This window comes from Typopeltis vanoorti, chromosome 12 (genome assembly GCF_054136105.1).
Source record: "Typopeltis vanoorti isolate ZY-2024b chromosome 12, IOZ_Tvanoo_1.0, whole genome shotgun sequence".
In the NCBI taxonomy this organism is placed as follows: Eukaryota; Metazoa; Arthropoda; class Arachnida; order Uropygi; family Thelyphonidae; genus Typopeltis; species Typopeltis vanoorti.
Window position 1 is genome coordinate 88,305,676 of NC_143560.1, and position 19,435 is coordinate 88,325,110.

Consider the following 19,435-nt stretch of genomic DNA (forward strand, 5'->3'; position numbering starts at 1 on the left):
AATTAAAGAAAACAATGAAACCTATAAATATAGAAAAATATGATCTTGGCTCCCTTAAAAATCAAGAAATGCAAGATTAATTTTTAAAGGAACTTGCACAATCCACTGCTGCTAATGTTCCTGATTCCACCAAGTATCCTTACCCTAAAGATGAGATTGAGGATAGATGGCAGAAACTTAAAGAGGGCATAAAAAAGGCAGTAAAACAAACAATTCCTAAATTTGAGAAGAAGATGAGTAAACCCTGGATGAATGACAGGATACTGAAAATGATGGAGGCAAGAAAGAAACACAAAAATCGTCCTGAATACAAGAACTTAAACAAGGAGATCAGGAAAGAATGTAGGATTGCAAAAGAACTATGGCTCAACAACAAATGCAAGGAAATTGAACTTCTGGACAAAAAGCACAGAGAACTTCATGAAAAAGTTAGGGAGCTAACTAGCAAATCTTGCAAAAGGGTAGGTTCTCATTGCATCGAAGATACCAGTGGAAACATCTTAATGGAGAAAGACAAAATAAGGGATAGATGGGTAGAGTATTCAAAGGAACTCTACAATCATGATAGAATAGATAAGCCAATGCAAGAAGATTTGGAAGGGCCTACTATTCTACACCATATCTCCCAAATTATTTACAGCTGCAGAGGAAGTCATTAGAAGCCTTGATTGGGAAACAAAAGGAATAAACATAAATGGAGAAAGGCCACATCATCTGAAATTTGCAGATGATATTGTCCTAATAGCAGATAATCTTGAAGATCTAGAAGAAAGGCTAAATCAGCTAAATGAAGCCTCCAGAGTAATTGAGTTAAAAATAAATAGAGAAAAAAACAAAAATAATGATGAATAAATACATAAACCATAGAACTGTCAAAGTTGAAAACCATGAAATAGAACAAGTTACTTGATATGTATATTTCAGCCAATTGTTATCCTTTGAGGATTGCCAAAGAAAAGAGATTGAACGAAGAATTCACCTTGGATGGATGGCTTATGGAAAAATGAGAGCCATATTCAGAAGTGACATCCCTATGAGTCTAAAAAGGAAAGCTTTTGACCAGTGCATACTTCCTGTCCTAACATACGGAGAAGAAACATGGATTTTAACAGAAACCCTAAACAAAAAGCTGAGAACAACACAACATTGCATGGAGAGAAGTATGCTAACAATAACATTAAGAGATAGGAAGACACAGTACCTGGATAGAAGAGTGAAGACACAGTACACAGATGATACAGTACCTGGATATGATCTCAAACAGGTGTCATGAATATTGTAAAATACATTTAACAGGCTAAGTGGAGATGGGCTGGCCATATTGCCAGATGTGTTGACAGGAGATGGACTAGAAAAACAACAGAGTGGAGACCAATGAATGGAGCAAGACAAAGAGGAAGACCGAGAAGAAGGTGGATGGATGAACTGGAACAAATTGCAGGAGTGAGATGGATGGGAGAGGCAGAAAACTGAGTGCTCTGGAAAATTATGGGGGAGACCTTTGTCCAGCAGTGGAACAGAACCAAAAGGTTGAAGAAGAAAAGAAGATTCTTCTTACCTGGGAAGTAACAAATGCCATTAGAAAACTGAGACCAGAATGGATGGAATTATGGCAGAATATCTAAAGGCTTTAGATGATAAGGCTATAAGATCACTGACTGACATATGTAACAAAATATATGAAACTGGACACCTGCCAAAAGATTTCAAGCACTCAATGTTCCTACCAATACCTAAAAAATCGTAGACAATCAAATTTGAAGAGTACAGAACAATCAGTCAGATAGCAAAAGTTATGTTATATATCATCCTAGAAAGAAATAAACATAAAATCAAAATGGAAATTAATGAAACACAATCTGGTTTTCAGGAAAATAAAGGAACTAGAGAAGGACTCTTCAACATTAGAACTATTATAGAAAGATATCTGGAGAAGCAGAAAGAAGTCTACTTATGTTTTATTGACTACACAAAGGCCTTTGACAATATACAACATGAACAACTAATGAAATGCATCAGAAATTTAGCAGTAGATGGTAAAGATACCAGATTATTGATAAATCTATATTGGGAGCAAAATGCCTCAATAAAAATATCAGGAGAAATCTCGGAGGAATTCCCAGTAAAGAAGGGTGTCAGACAAGGCAGTCAGACAGTTCTTTCTCCTGCATTGTTTATCCTCTATACTAAAAATATCTTCCAGCAATTAGAAGAATTTAAAGGAGGCAGGAATATAAACAACTTAAGATATGCAGATGATACAGTACTGCTAGCTGAAAATAAAAAAGATCTTCAAAACTACTAGAAGAGATGCTGAAGCTAAGTGAAAAATATGGACTTGACTTAATTTCAACTTCAAAAAAACTAAAACCATGCTGGTAACGAGAGAAAAAGGGAAAATACCCGATATAAATATTAAGATCAGAGGAAATACTTTAGATCAAGTAGAGAGTTATATATATTTGGGTCAACTAATTACAGAGAATGGAAAGTGTGATAAGGAAATACTAAGAAGAATAGAAATTGCTAGATCAACCTTCATTAGCATGAAAAACATTCTGACCTCAAGGGAAATTCACACAAAAACAAGAATTAGGCAGTCCAAATGCTATGTATGGTCAACACTGCTATATGGAGCAGAAACCTGGATAACATCAAAATATTGATGTTGTCCAGGTTTCTGCCCCATAAAATAAACTAAAAGTCTTTGTGATGTGGATTCTCAGAAGAATTCTTAGTCTCATGGACTGCCAAAAAAAACTAATTTAGAAATATTAGAGATGGTTGGAGAAGATAGGAATCTGTTGTAAACCATTAAGAAAAGGAAAACCACCTACCTTGGTCACATACTAAGGCATGAATCTCTACAAAAAACACTTCTAGAAGGAATGATACAAGGAAAAAGATGAGGAAGACAAAGAACAGATTGGATGAGAAATATTAAGGACCGGACTTTTTTGTCTATGAAGAATGCAAAAGAGAAGCACAAAACCATACGTGGTGGAAGCTCATGGTAGTCAACCCCCTGGAAGGAGATGACATCTGACAAGACAAGATCTGACCTTTGGTGAAAAAAAAATACATAATAAAAACTAAATAAATAAAATATATGCAAAAATATAAATTAACACAATAAAATAAATTTTTTATACAAATCAGTATAATAATATACAGATAATTAAAAAAGAAATCTAAATAAATAAAAATAAAGTTTTATAACAGAACCACGCTAAACACATCTCTCCAGTCCTCATATATTAAGGTTTTCTTATGTTAGGGTTCTGCCGCTATGTTCTGGATGCTATGTAAGTTGCAGATGGGTCCTCCAGATTCTTGGAATTATTAATCATTCTTGTTTAGATTTGGTTGATATTTCGGCATCTCACGAGCTCCTTTGAACTTTCTTTCAAACCAGGTTTTGGTGCAGTCTACTGCCCACCACAACCTACAATAATAGTATTAATGCTGGTGATTTACTGAAAATGCATGCATTTATATCTAGAATAAAAGATAGCCTATCCCATGATTAAGTTGTTAGAAGGGCTGAGCAACACCAGGTCAAAGAGACCTCAAGGACGGGATGTTAAACATTGGTTCTATTTATTATTATCCAGTTGAACAAAGATATAAAAGAAAAGACATTTATAATAAGGAAACGTGCCAGAAGCTATTAATGATAACAGTGTTATCATTAAAATGCAATTACAAATGTTGTGATTGAATTTTAATCAAGTCAGTATAAATATTAATTTGAGAAGACATTACTACAATCTCAAAATTTTCAGTACAGAATTTATTTTTTAATTATTGGCCGGCGCCTGGTTGGCCGAGTGGTTAACATATCTGCTCTTCAGCCAAAGGGCTGCGGGTTCGAATCCTGCTGTGGGCATGGATGTTTGTGATTTTCTGTGAAAATACTAGTGGTGGTGGTGGGCTGTAGATGGTGTTGGGGTTCGTTGTAGTTGGTGGAGACAGACTTGTAAAGTAAGTGCCCTCCCTTAATGAGTCTTTGGACTGCTTGGAGGTGTTGTATAATAATAATAATAATAATAAATAAATAAATAAATAAATAAAGGTGGTCATCGAAGTATTGACTAACACTGGCAAAATATGAAAACAAGTCAACCATTAAAAGGAAGGAGTACAACAAGCACTCACTCAACTCCAAATGTAAAATTTATACTGTATCACACTTGATAATGTTTGTCCCTGCTCTAGAAATTTTGTCCAAGAGCAAAATGATCTCCCTGAACAACAGGAAACGTTTTCTTGATTCATTGACCATTCGTTCATGGGCTACTGTAGCTAAAAGCATTGCACTGTATCTTAAAATGCAATCACAACTATTGATGCCTTAAACATCTTAGTATTTTCCTGGATCTCCTTAAAACACTGTAATGAGAAGAAAGGATATATCTCTAATAATGAACTCAAAAAGATTAAGTATTTTCTGCAAACGCTTTGAAAAGTGCTGAATAGAAAGACAGTGTCTGCAATAATGGATTGTATCCATTAATCACATAATTACTGAAGATTATAACAATGCATTTATTTTGATATTTTAGAGGCAGAATGTTGCACTACTGTTCATTTTTTTTTTAAAAAAATTAGATATAACATAGAGTAGGAAATGGGCATAATTTTATTATATTGCAAGATGAAAAGGGAAACCATGTATTTCAGATGTATTTATCATGAAACAAATACATATAAATACATATAAATAGCCAAAAAAAATCCAATAAATTAAATATATATATTGGTATTGGATGCATACTAATATATATTTTAAGGATCATCTAAAAAACCAGTTAATTATAATGCTACACTAGATAGCTTTTATTATTGTTATCATAATTCTCCTGGAGTTAGTCTCATCAAGGGAGAAGTTTTTGCAATAAATTTCCTTAGTAAGATAGCTATCCATCCCATTTTACCTGAAACAGTCCAAATCTTTACATGTCTGAAGCTGTCTGAAAATCCTCAATTTTGTGAACAAGACATTAGAATTTTAAAGAAAAGAAAAAAAAAGGGGGAAATGAATTTTTAAACTAGGACCTGTAATAAGATATTAATTTCTAGTTTCAGCCATTGTTAATTCTATGTAGGTCCTTATGAAAGTATCTTACTCATTTTTACATTCCATAGATTGATAGTGCATCATGAACACACCCTCTTAGTTATACTTAAATCATTCTTTATTAGAATGTAACAGGACTCTAATTATAATCACTAATAGTATGTATTAATAAAGATGTAAACTATATATAATATCCATTTTATTTATTTCTGTGATACATATGTGCTAAAAGAAATGATAAAGGAAGTGTGGATGGGATTTTTATTATTAATAATAATTATTGTGCATTATCGAATAACAAACAATTCTGATGAGTTAAACTGAATGCTCATATGCCTGTATGTGTACCCCCCCCTCCCACACACACACACACACACACACACACACACACACACACACACACACACCCCGGTTTGTGAATTTTTAAAGTTGGTAGCCATATTCCTTGGTCCACAAATTCATCATGAAAAGTCTGCTCTCTTGCAACAATGTTATTCTTTCTTTCTTTCTTATTTCTTCACTTCTCTTTATTTTTTACAACACTCAAAAAGAATTAAAATAGAATTTAATACTTCCTATATTTCGTCCTAGTCACTAGGACATCTACGGGGATTACAAAAACAATTAATGTAACGTGCACACAAAAACTTACAATACTAAGCCCAACCACGTGGGTGACACTAAAGTCCTATCTAGGTGGAGCGCCCTCTAAGGGCGGTAGTAGGTTGCCTGGAATGTAAGGTGGGACCTCTGGTGATGAGTGTTTCCCAAATCTTCGGGAGCTTAATGCAACCGTATTTGTTAAGATTTGGTTGGTTGGTTTCTGAGAGCTGCTGCTGCTTCTAAGAAAAGTCTCTCTTTCTTGAATTTGCTGTGGTGGAGCATGGTGGTTTTCTTCCATGATACTCTGTGGGTGGTGTCCAAAACATGGTCAGCCAAGCCTGAATGGCCATAGTTGTGTTTAACGATGTACGACTTGTGTTCCGCCAGGCAGATGGATGCTGATCTGCCTGTCTGTCCAAAGTACGCAAGCTTACAGGAACAGGGTACTTTGTAAACTCCAGGCAGAGAGAGAGAGGAGGGAGCTGATCTTTCGTAGAATGGATAAGGATAGCAAGTTTGCGGTAGGGCTTATATGCTGTGTGTAGGTTATACTTTTTTAGTATCTTGGCTATTTTTTCCGAAGTGCCACGGATGTAGGGTATGGTGATGGCATTTTTAAATTCTTGTTGACGAGAGGGACGGGGAATGGGGGAGGAATTGATTATTTTTTTGATACTGTGTTCGCTGTAGCCATTGGAGAGGAAAGTTCTGTGTATGTGGTTAAGCTCAGTATTCAGGGCGGTTCCACTGGAACAAAGATTGTGGGCTCTCTTGGTAAGGGTTTTAATGATGCCATATTGTTGTGAGGGGTGGTGGTGGGAGAGTTTGTGAATGTATCTGCCTGTGTATGTGGGATTTCTGTATACAGTGAAGGCAAGTGTATCATTAGGCAGGCGCGTGACTAAGGTGTCTAGGAAGGGTAAACAATTGTTCTTTTCCTTTTCCATAGTAAACTGGATTCTTGGATGTAGGCTATTGAGATGACCGAGGAAGGAGTCTAATGTGTCTGGGCCATGAGGCCAAATAGAGAACACATCATCTACATATCTTAGCAAGATAGAAGGTTTGAAGGCAAGATTTCGAAAAACGAGCCATAGACTCAGCCCCACTCAAACCTTCTATCTGGCTAAGATATGTAGATGATGTGTTCTCTATTTGGCCTCATGGCCCAGACACATTAGACTCCTTCCTCGGTCATCTCAATAGCCTACATCCAAGAATCCAGTTTACTATGGAAAAGGAAAAGAACAATTGTTTACCCTTCCTAGACACCCTAGTCATGCACCTGCCTAATGATACACTTGCCTTCACTGTATACAGAAATCCCACACACACAGGCAGATACATTCACAAACTCTCCCACCACCACCCCTCACAACAATATGGCATCATTAAAACCCTTACCAAGAGAGCCCACAATCTTTGTTCCAGTGGAACCGCCCTCATTACCGAGCTTAACCACATACACAGAACTTTCCTCTCCAATGGCTACAACGAACACAGTATCAAAAAAATAATCAATTCCTCCCCCATTCCCCGTCCCTCTCGTCAACAATAATTTAAAAATGCCATCACCATACCCTACATCCGTGGCACTTCGGAAAAAATAGCCAAGATACTAAAAAAGTATAACCTACACACAGCATGATACTCTGTGGGTGGTGTCCAAAACATGGTCAGCCAAGCCTGAATGGCCATAGTTGTGTTTAACGATGTACGACTTGTGTTCCGCCAGGCGGATGGATGCTGATCTGCCTGTCTGTCCAAAGTACGCAAGCTTGCGGTAGGGTAGGGCTTGCGTACGCGTCCGTACGCAAGCCCTACCGCAAACTTGCTACCCTTATCCATTCTACGAAAGATCAGCTCCCTCCTCTCTCTCTGCCTGGAGTTTACAAAGTACCCTGTTCCTGTAAGCTTGCGTACTTTGGACAGACAGGCAGATCAGCATCCATCTGCCTGGCGGAACACAAGTCGTACATCGTTAAACACAACTATGGCCATTCAGGCTTGGCTGACCATGTTTTGGACACCACCCACAGAGTATTATGGAAGAAAACCACCATGCTCCACCACAGCAAATTCAAGAAAGAGAGACTTTTCTTAGAAGCAGCAGCAGCTCTCAGAAACCAACCAAATCTTAACAAATACGGTTGCATTAAGCTCCCGAAGATTTGGGAAACACTCATCACCAGAGGTCCCACCTTACATTCCAGGCCACCTACTACCGCCCTTAGAGGGCGCTCCACCTAGATAGGACTTTAGCGTCACCCACGTGGTTGGGCTTAGTATTGTAAGTTTTTGTGTGCATGTTACATTAATTGTTTTTGTAATCCCCGTAGATGTCCTAGTGACTAGGACGAAATATAGGAAGTATTAAATTCTATTTTAATTCTTTTTGAGTGTTGTAAAAAATCCATTAAACCTCCAACATAATGTCCTCACAGCACTTAAGCCTCTACACAAGAATTCTTCACTTCTCCTTTACCTTACGGTAAAGATTTTCTATTCATTTATCTGCTACGGTATCTCATCCGGCTACATAAGTGAAACAGCCAGAGAATGCATGCATTTAAAATATATAATACAGTGACCTTACTACCTTAGTTGCTTGAGCCATAATCAACTGAATCAAAATAAATTGAAAAGGAAACTGTGCCCAAGTCTGGTGATACTTTGTATACCAGATAATGTTAAATGGTCTCACTGTTCAACATATTTTCATCCTTAAATTGCTTTTTAATTGTATATTATTTATATATGTGGTGATGTAAATTCTCACTTTCTTAGTAATCTCTATTTAGACATTATCAGTATGTTGTATTGCTATGTCATGTTTTTAAAAAAAGTGATTTAACTCTTAGATTTCTTTTTCAGTTTTTTAACGATTTGTTTTCTTTTTCTTCTGCAGACAGATTATATGTCTACTTTAGAAAAGGAATATGACTATAAAGATGAACATTTCGACTTTATTCAGCAAGCTGTAAGAAAGTTTTGCCTTATGTGTATCCTTTTCACTTTTTTTTTTTTTTTTTTTTTTTTTTTCTTTTTTTTTTTTTTTCGTTTGAAGTTTGATTTCTGTATGCATATAGAAAAATTTTGGGAAAATTTGGAGAAAAGGGCAATGCTAATAATAATGGTAAGTATCTGTTGGGTTTCTGCTCAGGCTAGACTAGTCACATTACTAAATAAGAAACGCCTCATTCACTATGTCATTGCAGATAGTGATGTTTTCATGCTGGTTCAAGATACGGGAGTGTACAGAGGATTTGGGATAGCTGAAATTTGAAGAAACAATCACTTAGTTTTAAGTAGTTTTAATATTATATTGAAAAGAATACTATGTAAGAAAGTTTTAAAAAGAATTAAGTTGAGCCCAAAAATTATTGAATTAAAAATGAAACAGTGCAAAAACAAGAACCAAATCTTAGAATCTCAGTGGCAAACTCTGAAGAAAATATTGATTGATTTAGCTTTGGAAGCATGTGGTGAAGTTGTCTGCAAGAATAGAAAAATAAGAATACCATGGTGGACACAAGAAGCAGTTGTGAAAAAGAAAAATCATACCAAAAGTTCATAGCAAATGATTTAGCAGATGCCCTAAAAGAATACAGAGAAAAATGTAAGAGAGTTAAACTCTATGTAAAAGTTAACTAAACAAAAATCATGGGAAGACTAGTAAGAATATAGAAGGTAAATATCAGGAGGGTGGCAAAATGTTCTGGAGGCTATTGAAAAAGCTTAGAAATAGGGGAAAGAGTACTGTAAAAGGAATCAAAGGTGACATGAAAACTAAAGGTAAGGGTATCCTCGATGTTTGGAGTAATTACTTTGAAAGATTATTAAACCAAACAAGCAATGACAGCGTGGTGGTAGTAAACACTCAACAGGAATGCAATCAAGAATACATATTAATACTTGAAGTAGAAAATGTCATCAAAACTTGAAATGTGAAAAAGGAAGCTTGGAATAGATGATATTTGACCAGAAATGCTCAAATATGGAGATACAAAAGTGTTGCAGTGGTTACACTGCATAATTCAGAGGGCCTGGTTATGTCAAATTCCAGAAAATATCAAAATGGACACAAATACATGGTGTCTTGCTCAATATGACAAGTTTGCAATACCTAAACTTTATGACTGTGAGTGCTTCTCTTTGGAGTATATTAACTGCATGGATTGTTATGACCTCAAATGATCCTGCCAAATGAGAACCCGGCTTTCAAAAAAATCATGGCAAGAGTATAAAAAAAAAAAAAAAAAAACTGCAGACACTCCTCAGATTAAGTAGATACTTCTGTATATATTGAATTTAAAGTAAACACAACTTCTGATAGACATATCAGTGTATTAAGCACTTTTTTCAGAGGAAGAGATACTGACCATCCATACTTTCCAAAATTAAATGACAAAACAGACGCTATAGAAAGGTAGGCTCTTGGCCTTTCAAAAATCAGATAATGCTACAAAGCCAATGGAATAGTGATTCTTATAATGGAACTGTTATTGATTCTACCAAAATATCAGTGATGTAAGGTTTCTTCTGTGGAAACATAAACTTGTCTGTTAGAGGCATATTTAAAACTTAGTGAAGATCTTACATTAAGGCATTTGACTCTTATTCTTAAGGACAGAACTGGAGATGGACCTGTGCATGGAGTTGTAGCTATAATACTTGAAGTAGAAAATGTCATCAAAACCTGAAATGTGAAAAGGCAGTTTGGAATACATGATATTTGACCAGAAATGCTTTAAATATGGAGATATAAAAGTGTTGCAATGTTTACACTTCAGAGGGCCTGGTTATGTCAACTTCCAGAAAATATTTTTGTGGGCATCATATCTCTTTTTTGGCATGTCCTACTTAATGCCTCTGGAAGCTGTTTTTATTTGCATTTCATTTCATTGAGGTTTTTTTTTTTTATATATATATATTCCAAAATGTTCTATTTATTTATCACAGAGTTCTGAGTTAACTCAGACCAATCTTATATTATTGGCCTCCCCAACATAATTTTTATGGACAGCTTTAATGAACACAGTACTCTATGGAATATGGGATAGCATCAGCATGATGATGTCATCTCTTCTCTACTTTATTTTTCATATGTCTATCCACTTGTATTCTGTACAGTCAGCTTCCCTGTGATATTTTTGCTGTTTATATGATTGAAAAGAACGTGTGGAAGCGATTACTTTTCTGGGATTTCCAGAGTATACTCACAAGACCCATATTCCCTTTCATGGATGTCCAGGAAAATTGACCAGATCCACTTAATTTATTTCCTGTGACAACCAATCAGATACTGTCAACAGAGCAGTTCCTATAACTGTTATTGTTGTTATTTGAGATTATGGTGCAGCTTAGTGAATAGGTCTATAAAGACTGTAGGACTTCTGACTGGTTTGACTTTTCTAGAATGAAAAACCTGAATTTCTCTTTGGGGGAAAAACCCTTCCACCTTCCTATGAGATTGGCTAACTCACCTTCATATGAAACAAAGTAGTGATGCATGTGCTAGTAGCGACATCAGTAATTCCAAAAATACCATCTTGATTTCTACTCTATCCAAAATCATGGTGGAATCCTGAGTACCATACAACTGAAAAAGTCAGGCATTACATGAGGTAATATTTCAGGGATATCTTACTATATTGAATCTCATATATTTTGATATATGATACCCTATACTTGGAAAGGCTTATTATGTGTTCAAACTGCATGTTATTTATTTTCACGGTATTGATGACAAACAACAAATTGTTGTTTCACGTACTGTGACAAACTGTTTTTGTGCTCTGAAGATGCTAGGTATAATACCAGTGAAATATCAGCACATAAGTTAATAAATATTATTTTATTATCATTCTGTGTTGTCTTCAATACTGTGAAAATTAATAACATATGAACTGTACATCTCTTGAGGGTACATGGCAGGAATTTGATGATGATATTCCTTATGTTTTTAAATACAAAAAAAGCGCATGAATCAAGCATGTCCAACTAAAGTATAATGGAAACATTCTACATAAATAAAACACTCATTTTGAATTGCTGTGATAAAAAGTCCAGACCACTTATCTGATTCAGATGGAAAGGTATTAAAAGAACTCATTCTCTTTGAAACTTGACATAATCCTTTTTGTTGTTGGGGGGGGGGGGGATCATGAATATTTAACTCATAGTCATTTTATATGTATACCAAGTTTCAAATATTAATTTCAACTTGTAGTAAATAAATAAATAAATTCCATGTGACGATACAGCGTTCCCCCTTTTTATGGGAGTTCACGGTACCATCTAGTCCCCTTCAAATTTTATCCGGGCTCCGAACCAGCATAGGCTGACGAATCAGACCTATGGCTGGGTCAGTATTCCTGACTGTAATCGATGTGTGTCCTCAGACCGGTTTGCCTGCTTGTGGGATGAAAAACACCAGATAAACTGGCGGAAAAAACCCTGCTGTCCACACCCAAGACCGGCTAACTTGACTATGGCTGAGGAAAATCCTTGAGCTCCTCACGTCGTTGATGGGAATCGAACCTAGGACACTCCTTCCCCAGGCATATGGTTGTGAAGTGCAAAGCCACTAGGCTAACCGCCTGGAAACTATGAGCTATATTCCAACTTGTAGTACTCTAAAAATAAAACAAATCATGGCATGCATGCATCATCCCTTATGTTACTTTTCTGGGATTTGATAGTTTTCTGGTCACTAATCAAAGATATTTTACATTTGTACTTTGTTCAAGCTCTCAGTTTCAGCAGTCAAATGCTCTGTAGCAAAAAAAATAATAATAATCATAAATTTCCTTGTACCACTCTTCTGCGATTTTATTTATTTTTCATTAATTTTTTTTTTGTTCAACTAAAGTGGCTAAAACAATGTCATAAACAAAGACATTTATGTATAGAAATAGAGTAATTGCTTAATTTTGTTTCTCTGTGTATGTATATATATTTATGATCTATAGCAAATTGAATTTATTTATCATTAACTGCTAAAAAATAGATGGTGCTTCACTCTTTTATGCATCAGTAAAAGAAGATAAGAACTGTGATCTCCTACATAAGTATCTAGTCCACCGAATATATAATTTTCCTTTCAAAACACCTGCACTTGTTGTTGAGAAGGATGCAGTTTTCATGTAAGTATCATTGTTCTGTTAGCTTATATCAAGAAATTATCTCAGAATTTATCAATAACAAAACATTACTGTTAGTTGCTCCACATGTGATGTGATAGAGCTTTGATAATGAAAATTTTGGTTAATACAGAAAACAGAAGAAATGCTGAAAAGATATACATATTTATTTATTTATGATTATCCCATCTACAGTCTTGAACTCTTCAGTGACTGAGGAGTACACAAACTGATTCTGTAGGTTTTTAATCTGAATAGTGAATACATGTTAATCAGCAATAACTTGTGAGGAAGTGATTGGAATGAGTCCACGTGAAACATGTCTATTTACTGTAATTCTTGTTCTTCTGAAAAACATTAAGTGTTTTTCAGATGATTTTGGTGCACCAGACCAGTATTTGAGACGATATTTCTTAGGTAATGCAGATTTGAAATTTGTGTAGTCTTAGCAGTGTATTGAATGGAAAAGGACACAGTGTTTTGAAAGCTTGAGGAGACTATGGTATGATGTGTTTGACAGAAAGATAGTGTAAATCACCCCAAGAAAAGAAATCGGATCTTTCTTGGAGATTGGCATGCTATCTGGATATTTTTTTTAATGAATTTTTGTTGGGGTTTCTGTGTTTCTGGTATTCAATTTCTGCATATATGCATATAAAATTCATTGTTGTATTACAAAGTGTATTAAAACCAGGATACATATGTATCAAATCAGGATGAATAATAATAAAATGCAAATGAGTTATCAGTGTTAAAATGAAAACACAGCCAACCAGCCTAAAACATGTAATTTAGTGTGTGGGTAAAGTTTGCCCAGATCTGCACATCGAGAAGGATTGCTTCCAGCTGTTATATAAGCTCTGTTTAGTGTATTCTGTTGCTTTAGATTCCCTTTATATTTTTATGTATTGAATTCAGATTTAATAGTTAGGAATTATTTGAAAATTTAAAGATAAATTTTTCTTAATATTTGTTTACACACAGTGTTTCAAATACTAACAAATTACTGTTTATCTCTTGTCGATGTTTATTCCTTAAATTAAGTAAATTCTGTGTACAATTTAATATTTGCATCTTTGTAATTCATTCCAGTTTGTAACAAAAATTTGCTATAATCAGGACATTATTTATCAGCAGAAGTTAAAAACATTAAAGAAATTCTTTCAATATAACTTTGAACCTTAAGACCCATCATGTCAGTAAAAATTAGTGTAAAGTTAAATATCCATTCCATAGCTCCTCTAGGATACAAGATTCATTGAAAGATTGGAATGCATACATATTGATGCAAAATCATACATCTGGTTTCAGACTGTTTATTTTCAGAATATCAATGTGTTTGACTATGAGTGCATTCCCATCTTTGGAATAAAGATGAGAAAGACCAAAGGTGCATTCCCATCTTTGGCTTCAGTTACAGATGCTTCTCCCTATTAGGTATACTTCCAAAATGTTGATAAACAAGTATTTTGGCTTGTACCTTAACAAAATGGCAGTGGTTTCTGTACTTAAATTGGCTGTGTTAGCATTAACTAAATTTCTAATTCTTTCCAAACTTTCTCTGTATCATACAGTTCACATTGTGGCTGTATAATTGCCTGTCAACCTTTGCATTCCCAAACCATGGGATTTTCATTTTCTCAAATCATGTCACCAAAGTCCCCCTTAGTATGGCATGATGTTTTATTATATTAATATTCAAACGTGGGATTTGATTGAACCACCACAGAATTGTCCAAAATGTGAACATAGAATTTAGTATTTGTTGTGCTAAACTATGATAAGGACTCCTAGTCCAAACTAGGAGAAAATATACTGGTAAATAATGTTCTCTTTAAAGTTACCATACTTAAAGCACTTCCATCAGTTTGAATCATGTGCATTGTGATTCTCCACTTCATACCATAGATTTTGAGGAGTCTGCTGTCCATTGCTTGGTGGTGATATTTAGCTGTATACAGCACCTCTCTCCATATGGTTCTTGTATAAACCTCACAGGAGTAAATACTTGAATTCCTGGCCAACAGAATCCACAGTCCTTTCAGTAGCATTATTCTTTACCCATTTGGCAGTTTATGTGATCTATCAACTTGTTTATTGAGATTTTGTTTTTCCAGTTATATATTTTTCTCTTTTAATGTCAGTCACAGAAAATATTGAATGGCATGATTGTTTGTATTTGCATGAAGTGATGGATGACTACTATGGCAACCTACAATAACACTTCAGTGAGTGGATTAGGTTATTTGGGAATATGGCTGAAGCAACTGAGGCTTCAAGGTCAGCATATTGTCTCTTAATTGCATGTGCCGTTTTGCTCATTTTGCAGCCCAAAGAGCACGTACAGGTTTCTGAGAAGGGAAAACCCTGCTACTGTTGTAAAAGACTGGCTGATTTGTCTTCATTTGAAAAGCCTTTATAAATATGTTTATTTCTTAGAGGGCATTTCAACCCATATCTTTCCAGCTTTGATGGAAATTATTTAACTCTAAACATCATCTCCAATATTTTAAAAACAGTTATTTAAGAGGGTAATCAATGAGTTTTTATCAACCCTTTTTTTATTTCATTTATTGAGCAATGAACCATTTCAGAATATTAAATTGGAAGCTGAATCCTAAATGTGTTTCTTATAAATGTTTCTGTAGGTGAAAATACCTCATTGTCTGTTGCAGTGTTTCAAATATAGTATTTCTCTCTCCCTGGGATACAAGATTCATTGAAAGATTGGAATACATGCATATGCGTGCATTTATTTCTTATATACTTATGTGTACATCTATTTCAGAGGAATACATATACACACACTGTTTCTTTTGTAGTTATACAGTGTCATATTAAGTGACATCTATTGGCAGACAATCCATGCATATAAGAAGAAATAATTTATTCCCACATAGAATAATAAATTGGAAATTCTAACATTGACAAAGTACTGTCAGTAATGTAGAAAAGTATTGTTGGCCGAGAGATAGTAAGGAAATGTTTCAGGCTGATTTCGTTCCTGCAGACCACACTAGTACAAATAATATCACAATATGCTCTTTAATATTTAAAAAAAAAATCATCAAATTTCTGCGATGTACTTCATTTGAAAAGCCTTTATAAATAGGTTTGTTTCCTAGAGGGGATTTGAATCCAGATCTCAAGGGGTGTGCAGGATATTATAATAGTTCTGCATGAAAAACTTATCATTACTAATCCTATCAACAATTTTCCTCCAAATCCATCTGTTATCTGTCAAGACACCAACAGTATCAGATCTTATATTTCTCTTTTCTAAGGCACTTTTTACTTGTATCATTCCACTTATATCTTGGTCTTCCTCTGGGTCTTTTTCCTGCCAACCTGGCAGAAAACATTGTTTTGCTAATCTTTCCTCTACCATTCTGTTTAAGTGACCATACCACCTAAGATCAGCTATGCTAACACATTCCTGGATACTAACAATGTCAAGTTCTTTCATAATATCCTTTTTTTACTGTGATATTGCCATTGATGCCATCTGTTCACACCCCTAATCTTTCTCAGGACTCTAGTCTTCTGTGGTCTCTAGTATGAAATTCAATTTTATCCTGCTCAAGACTAAATGGTGATCACTTCCAATTTCAAATCTTCTTTATACTCTAGTCGGCTGAGTTACATAGAGTTACACTCTCTGCCGGCCTGGCTGACTGAGTAGTTAGTGTATTCACTCTCCAGCCAAAGGCTGTGGGATCAAATCCTGCCATGGGCATGGATGTTTGTGATTGTCTGAGGAAAAAACTAGTGGTGGTGTTGGTCGGTGGTAGATGGCATTGGTGTAGCTCAGGTCAGTTGGTGGATTTGAATGGTGGAGACAGAGCTGTAGAGCAGGTGCCCTCCCTCGATGAGTCCTTGGACTCCCTGGAGGTGTCTGATAATAATAATAGTCTCTTGCACCAGTGAGAAAACATCACTATCAACAATAACATAGTCAATGAGACTTTTCATATTCCTTACCTCTTCCTCTCCATGTGAATTTATGAACATTGTTATGTTGGAACATGGTGTTAGTAACCAGTCCATGTCCTGAGCAGAAATCCAACAAGTATTTGCCATTATTATTGTTAGCTTTGTTCTCTTCTCCAAATTTTCCCAAAATATTTTTTTGTCTGACAATCATTACCTACTCTGCTGTTTCATGGTGTCAGTTGCTTTCTCTAAAGCCTCAAAAAAATTCCTCCACTTCTACCTTAGTAGAACCTTTTGTGGGACTATAGGCACAAATAAGTCTCATTGTTCAGTTCCCCATTCTGATATTTGCCAATCACTCTACTTGATATTATCTGCCATTCAAGAAGATTAGCCTTGTATTTAATGTTGACCTATAGCTATGCCTTCTTTTCCCTGATTGCTATTGCCTGAATATAACATTTTGTATTTATTGTTTAGAAAGATTTCACCAGTTTTTGTGTTTTTTGTTTCAGTCACCCCTATTATATTGATCTGGTACTTATCTAATTCCTCAGCTAGCTCCATTTCTTTGCCATTCAGGCTTCTTATGTTGATAGTATCGATCTTGAACTCTGGTGATGTTGAGTTGGGATGTGATTCAGGATTTCCAAGATTAAATAATAATAAATTGCCTCTGTCCAAAAAGTGTTTCTGCTTCATGACATGGTGCATGTCCACAGAGAGCCAGTGATGATCTTTAACATCTTTCTTGTGAATCATATGATGATGAATTTCTTGGTTTCACATTCTGGAAACACAAAATTTGCAAACTTTATTGTTTGTCATTGTTCCCATTTTATTTCTGTACTCATTGATTATGGAAAACACTGGGCTCTTCTAATACCAACTATAAGAAAATTGAGTAATTTATCTGATTTTTCAGAAGTAGTAGTATCCTACTTTGAAGCATATTGCTACATTTCACTTTCCTGAAATAAAAGTCTTGATTTTGGATACCTGTGGCCAATCTTAACAGATATTAATATGAGTAGAGAACAATTACTGGAAAGCATTATTTGATGTTAACTAATCATGACTTCTATTCCAATCATCATCAACATCAAATTCCTGCCATGTACCCTCAAGGGGGTGTACAGGATACGATAGTACTACATGAAAAATTTACATCATTACTAACTTCCTATCGACAATTTTCCTCCAAATCAATCTGTTACTTGTCAAGATTCAAACATTACCAGATCTTATATTTCTATCGTCTAAAGCACTTTGTACCGTATCAAACCACCTATATCTTGGTCTTCCTCTGGGTCATTTTCCTGCCAACTTGGCAGAGAACACTTGTTTTGCTAATCTTTCCTTGCCCATTCTGTTTAAGTGACCATACCACCTGAGATTAGCTCTGCTAATGCATTCCTGGATGCTGACTATGTCAAGTTCTTTCCTAATATTCTCATTTTTAATATGATATTGCCATTGATGGCATCTTTTCACGCCTCTAATCTTTCTCAGGACTCTCATATCTGCAGTCTCTAGTCTTTGGTCAAGTGTTTTACTTCTGACCCAGCTCTCAGATCTCTAAATTAAAACTGGTTTGAACAATGTCTTGTATACAGCTAATTTAGTGTTCCGACTAATTTCTCTCTTATTCCATATGAATTTATTCAATTGACTTCCCACCATACCAGCTTTGTTGATTCTGTTTATTTCCATATTTAATTTACCATCTTCACTAAAAATTGTGCCTTAAGTAGCTGAAATGTTTTACTTGTTCCACAGGTTCTCCATTCACAACACAGTTGACATTTTCAACAATTCTACCTATTTTCATTGTCTTTGTCTTTTTAATGCTGAATCCTTATACCATATCTATTACAACGGTTATTCAATTTAGTCAGGGAATCTTGCAAACTTGTAGCAGAGTTATTCAGAAGTATAACATTGTCTGCATAAAGCAAAGAGCTGACATTAATTAACATCTCCAATTTTGATATCATGTTTAATACAACTTTCCTTCATAATGTGATCCATATAGATTATGAATAACAGAGGGGGATAATGCACATCCTTGTCTCACACCAGATTTAACATTAAACCATCTTCCTGTACTTCCTTCAATTCTAACTGCTGACTTACAACTCAAATAAAGACTGAGTCTTGCTTGATATAATGCCCCACTGACACCATATAACTGTAGCGTATTGAATAGCTTCTCTCTTGGCACCTTGTCATATGCCTTTTCCAAATCGACAAAACTTAAATACAGATCTTTGTTATATTCCCATGATTTCTCAACTATTTGTCGTAAAGTGAAAATCTGATCCTGACAGCCTCTATTTGGCCTGAATCCAGCTTGTTCTTTACCAAGCTTTTCTTCCAGAATTCTTCTCAACCATTTCTCAAGTATACTTGCATAGATCTTGCCATGAACACTCAATAGGGGAAATACCTCTGTAATTTTCACATTCAGTTTTATTTCCCTTTTTATATATGGGTACTATGAGAGCTCTACGCCAATCATTGGGAATTCATCCCTCTGTCCAGGCATTCTGAACTATGCAGTGCAGCCACTGTAAGACTGTTATACCACCATACTTCAGCATTTCTGGTTGAATATCATCTACTCCTGCTGCCTTTCCACATTTCAAGCCTTTGATGGCATTTTCTACTTCAA

The 19,435-nt window shown here is 35.3% G+C and overlaps 1 protein-coding gene across 1 annotated transcript in view; it reads left to right on the plus strand.

Moving 5' to 3' along the window:
• The window catches only part of Dlic (dynein light intermediate chain), a 225,422-nt gene that overhangs the window by 94,791 nt on the left and 111,196 nt on the right, over nt 1-19,435 (plus strand). Inside the window, exons 6-7 of the mRNA XM_090401278.1 lie at nt 8,592-8,685; nt 12,696-12,831. Of these exons, the coding sequence (XP_090257404.1) occupies nt 8,592-8,685; nt 12,696-12,831 (230 nt within the window). The remainder of the gene's footprint in view (nt 1-8,591; nt 8,686-12,695; nt 12,832-19,435) is intronic.